Raw genomic sequence first — 5,655 nt, 5'->3', positions numbered from 1 at the left:
CAAATAAGAATACGGTATGTGGCTGGGTAGCCAGTAGTTATGCATGTATTTAGATTTTTATATATCTTTGAGGAAAATTAATACAATTAAAATTAGGCGGCTTTGCCGCAGATAAAACAAATAAATGCAGTTTACATTTAAACAGAAGAGTTTATTAGCTCTGGGTTAAGGTTCTAAATACTCTAGGAGGTAGCGGATTGCGATCCGGTACACTCGTACTGGCTCTGTTTCGGAGAACGTAAGGTCGGTGACCTAAATTAAGCTTCCTATAAGCGCGAAGCTATGGCAGCCTCGCTGCACAAAGCGTATATGTATGAGGGCGCTTCGCGGGCGACTGATATCTCGAATGGAATTACAAAGCGTTATCAAGAAAGCAACTGAATCGTTCCAGACAGACTCAACATTCGAGTCATCCGAGACCTTGAAACGCTATTTGATGAAAACTTTGGACATCTCCGAATGTATCATCAACTTCAGAAGTACATGTTAAATCGAGGATTGTCAATACTGGCGCCAAAGCAAAGTCTTCAGTAATTGATGTAGATGTACCGGCAAAGCCTTTAATAGTTGATGCTGGTATCAACAACACTTCTATCACAAAAGATGCTATGGTTGCATAATAAGTTGGGACGATAATGATGATGATAACGCTGAAATCAAAGAACGTGATAAGAATCAAATATATGAATTTTATTTAAATCTTGTACATTTGTACTTTCATCCAATGTTCGTCAGCTAACAGAGTACCACATCGGCAAATGTTGAGATAAGTTGCTCAATTCTGTCTATTTCATGTGCAAAATTATTATATTATATTCATATGCATTACCAACGCAAATAGCCGAATGTTTTACGCGTAGTGGGTCCACATTTATGATTGAAGGTTCATGACCCCAAAATACAAAGTTTAATTATCATGGTTCACTGTAGGTACCAAGCCAGTATCTACGTCTCCTCCTTCTTTTAATGCTTTACTGATCAGATTGTATATTTTCAGCAGAGTGGTTTGGTATATAATTTGTATTATGAGGACAAGAAAGACAGGAGTATAATAACATTTTCTTTCTGGGTTTTACCATCAAATCAAGATTATTGGAATTTGTAAAAGCTGCACTTGTATGATTGAGGTAAGTAGATATGATGTATCGATCGTATCAGCATCTATATCGAAGAAGCGAAGCGTTTAGTAATATATATGTAAGTTACAATAATAACCCAAATTTTTAATACCGCTTGTCCATGTGTGGACTTTCGACATGATACTTAAAACATTAAGGTGGACCGTATTAATCTCATGAACGTTTTCTATAGTGCTCGGCTGAGATGAGCCAGATCTTTGATTTGTTCTAATTGATTCGCCGTCACACTGGCACCCATAGCGCTTCACTCCTTCGAAACAGGGAGTAACTTAGCTACAAGGGATGGGGAAGATGATGCTTTGTCTGCAATCAAACAACTAACATGTTAGAGCGAGATCGTGTAATCATTCGTGTAAAACCGGCACAATGGCAAAACCTGGCATTCATGCAGGGAGAATTTGGCGGCAGTTCTCAGTAAGGATAAGTATGATAAATTTAATCTTAGGCTCACAATAATTTCCTTATACTTCAGCTCTAAAATATGTTTAGATTTGTTGGCAATATTAGTGAGAAAAGATTTTTCGAGCAAAAGCAACTTCAACGACGCGCATCCTGCATCAAAATTGACAATTTGTTTGATGAAGACTATTAATACTCATCTCGGACTACGCAAGACAAAGAACAAATTTGATTCGATCGTTACGAGCCCATTGGTCGTCCCGGAAGACAAACTTGAAGCACTCTTTCTTCAGCTCATGATGGTAACCAATAAACTTATTCCGCATTGCAGTTACATTGCAAAAATCTCAGAAGATAATCTGAGCCACGATTCACTGGGAAATTATATTTCTCTTACGAGCTAGCTGTCGATCAAATGACATGGTTGAAGTCGAGGAACTCTAAACATCTAGAAAAAATACCCACTAAGTCTTATCTTACGGTTTTTAAATGATGCCAATTTAACCCAAAGAGACATTGCTGAACGACTTTGTCCGGATTTCGTGAGCATGTGACCAAATAATAGAGTATCGTTAATAGATGTCAGAATCAAGATCCAATGACAAACAAGTAATTCGAAAAATATGAGAAGTTTACAATTTCTCATTTACGACAATGAGCTGAATAAGCTTTCTGAGATGTTGAATTATTTTTTTTGAATTTTCATACCGAAAGCAGCTGTCTAGTTTTATGGTATAGCAATTCGTCGCGACTGTCAAGCTTCACTCTTACAAATGCGATAGTAAGGAGCAGTGCAAAGCACAAGTCATGAGCTTTTAGGCTGTGTAAATACTTAGATTGTAGGTTTCCGCTAGCTAGACATCGACAATTTTGCTTCTGCGATTAATTGCTATCTCCAACTTCAAAGCAAAGCACGAACGACTATCATCGACTCTATAATTCTTCAGCTTATTCGATCCGATGCTGCACGATTCTCACTTTCCAGCGCACCTCGACGTCATAACAGCGTTTTGCCCCCAGTTATCGCGTCTTCTCACCCCTTCGTCCTGGTGCAAACTTTCCTGATCGATTGTCGAACGTATTACGCAGCTTCCACAAAACGTGGATGCCGCAACATTAGCACCGGTTAACATTTTTCGGCGTTGAATGACTCCTCTAAATTGGGTATCTTTCGATTTGTTCAAAAAACCATCTCGAAATTGAACAACAAAAACCGATGGATATTCTCATATCCATCGCTTTTTTGCTGACTTTCAAGCAGGTAAATATTTCAAGGATTCGAGCTATCGTACAGCCGGTCCACATTTTGAACCAGACGCTGTTAACTTGTTTTTGAATCAAAGTAGCACCATGTTTCTATAATTTAGTCATCCTCGTCGTCTTGCTTGGTATATGTAACTCTTTTATCGCGTGCGAGAGACCCGTGCAATCTAGTCGAAAACTCTACTATAAAGAAGAAGTACATGGCAACATGACTAAATTAATTGGTGTTTCCAACAACTTGGTTGGCATCGTCGACGACAAGGGTACAAAAATCAATGTAAATCCAGCGAATCAGCGGAACAGCAGAACGAGGTCTATTGTGGTAAGCTGATTGATGATGTGATCAAGAAAGAGAATGAGATGAACAAATTCTACACATATTTGAAACGGTTTGCCAACCCCAAGCCAGCATCCTTCTTCCAAACGCCTACCAGTGATTCTATGACAACTGCGAGCGATGAGGGCAATGTCAACTATGTCAATGAACTTAAGGAATCGAACACACTGTATCGCAAGGCCAGCGTACTATCTTCTGTTCTAGACAGTCGAGGACCGTACGTAGTTGCACGACGTACTTTGATCTATCGGGATCGATCCAGGACGTTAATGATTGTAGGGCAGTGAGCCCTATTTCTCCACGTGAGAATGGCTTCTCTTAGGCCCGGCTTTGATTCCTTGCGATCTTATCAAGTACAAAAATATTCAGTTATGTTAGCCGGAACTTGACATCTCTCCGAGCGCGTTTTGTCGAACGAGAAGAGTCAACGCAACTTTTTGTACCTCTCAGCCGATACCAGAGGAAGCACGCAGGGTATAATTTTTACTCCCACAAAGAGTATACCAGCACGGAGCTACTCGATAGCCAAACGATCCCTCTCTTCTACATCAGTCCGGCTGAGGTCCGTTGCCTCTTACGCATTCGTAGAGCAAAATTCACTTTCAGCAACTTTATCAATCTTTGAGTCACGGTAGCTGAACTCTGCATTTAATGCAACGCCCACCGCATTGTTAAAGCTATAAGACACGTTTTCAATGCGAGCCGCACCCGTTCGAAGATCTTCCATGTGAACAAAAACGGCTAACTTTCGGAAAAGAGTCGTATTCCGTAACTTCTGGAAATGATCTCTGGGGAAATTCGATTATGTCTCCCATCCTTGATGGGTTGGAAATATGGCCAAACGTATCCGGTACGCTGAGTTAAGCGATGCAAACCTTGCTGTTTTCAAACTGCGCGCCAGAATGGGCCTTCACAGAGTACCTCGATTGTATAGACGTTCACAACATAACGGTTGATGCGTCAAACCGGGCATGCGATGTTGCTTCGTGTGGGCCACGAAAGGATTTCAAACCACGTTGATGTACATGTGAACGAGAAAGAGACTTTTTCCGATTTTGGCTATGAAACGTTCGGATGCTCAGCACTAGTGGCTCCACCATTGGGTGCTCGGATGGAAAGCGACTCACCAGCGAAATCCTAAATTAGGCGAGTAATTACTGCTTTTCTCGTCCCTTCGGACCTCACGAAATACGTTAAGAGGGTTGGGTCGCACCGAAGTCAGATAGTCGAGTATTCATCTCCACAGAGGAATAAGTCTTGTCACGACGAGGGAATGAATACGACTACATAGTACAGTGGAATTGCTGCGCACTTTGCAGAGGAAACGCTTCGACTCTAAGTGTCAAGGTTTTCAATTGCTCAGATATTGAATTGTGTTCTTCAGGTAGAAGCGTGAGAATCCAATTTCTGCATTACCTGGTATCTAATAAGCTTTTTTTACTGCTGTCAAGAGTAATAATATGAGTTTTATTTCGTAAGAGAGAACTGGCTTTCTTTTCTGACGTGCGGCCAGCTGTCTGCGTGTACCACGGACCTCTCTTTTCGTAGATTCATCGTCTTTGTGATTACCAACACAACGGTACTCATGAATGTTCATAATTCCACGAAATTGCAATGTAAGTTTCGTCTAACTGAATAATATTGATTAATTACAATCATAAAAATGTACGCAAATTGTGCTGTACATTGTACTATTTACTGCAAAATGGTACATTGATGAGGTCTCTAAGAAGGTGTAGGGGCACTCAAGACATAAATTTTTAAAGTGTTTGTGCGGACGATGTCACCTAATCCATTACACCCGTCCACCAGAGTACGCCAAGAGAAAGATCGCAAGTTAACGTAATCCTAATGTGGTTTCTCTGGCATTGTCAGAACTGTTACCAAATCCGTCTCCAGAGCAGGTGTAGTTATCTAAGTCCACTTGTTCCGAAACATAAAACGCTATCCATACATTTTGTGATCTAGTCACTTTGAACAAGGGTCCATCAGACTATTAGTATCCAAGATATGTTCCAGCCAAGCGGTACAGCCTGCAGCGAACTCCTTTTGTTCTGTGAACATTCGCAACTGGTTCACGAAGCTTCTGAACGTCACGAACTAGCCAGGCGAATTCCCAAATATTACGCCAGCAGTTTTATTCCTAACCAATTTTTACCATGGAGAACCTTTATTCGGGATAGCAGCAATTTTAACGATGCGACGTCTTTATGACCCTTTGTAAGCCGTTGCAGTCATCCGAGAATTGAGCGTGCACTCAAAAAATATCATTCACTGATAACCAGATCAGCAACTTCAGGGCACTGCTTGGAGATTTTATTACTATGTGCCCCACGCCTTAAATATCGCTGCTACCTGGCAAAGGTGTACCACAAGAATATAAACAATATGAAAATTAACCTTCACGAATTTCAGTCGATCACTTGGTCGCTGCTGGAACGCCACAATATACCGCATTTTCGAATCCTTGATTGAACTTAAACCTCACCGACAAATACGTGAAGAGCAAAATTGTTA

General features: G+C 40.8%; 2 protein-coding genes across 2 annotated transcripts; both read left to right on the top strand.

Annotated features, from left to right (window-relative positions):
• Positions 1-1,524: 1,524 nt before the first annotated feature.
• Positions 1,525-1,942, top strand: PHALS_06626 (uncharacterized protein; the record flags this gene model as incomplete). Its single annotated transcript, XM_024719947.1, has 2 exons — positions 1,525-1,553; positions 1,612-1,942. 2 exons carry the CDS (start codon positions 1,525-1,527, stop codon positions 1,940-1,942), a joined length of 360 nt encoding a protein of 119 aa, XP_024585195.1.
• A 2,029-nt stretch (positions 1,943-3,971) lies between these two features.
• PHALS_06625 (uncharacterized protein) lies at positions 3,972-4,279 on the top strand (the record flags this gene model as incomplete). The annotated part of the gene is made up of 2 exons (XM_024719946.1): positions 3,972-3,988; positions 4,141-4,279. The coding sequence occupies 2 exons, from the start codon at positions 3,972-3,974 to the stop codon at positions 4,277-4,279; spliced, it is 156 nt and encodes a 51-aa protein (XP_024585194.1).
• Between the last annotated feature and the right edge of the window lie 1,376 nt (positions 4,280-5,655).

The sequence above is a fragment of the Plasmopara halstedii genome (genome assembly GCF_900000015.1).
Source record: "Plasmopara halstedii genome assembly, contig: Scaffold_3060, whole genome shotgun sequence".
Classification (NCBI taxonomy): domain Eukaryota; phylum Oomycota; class Peronosporomycetes; order Peronosporales; family Peronosporaceae; genus Plasmopara; species Plasmopara halstedii.
The sequence above is the reverse complement of the archived record's forward strand: the minus strand, read 5'-3'. Positions and strand labels throughout refer to the sequence as shown.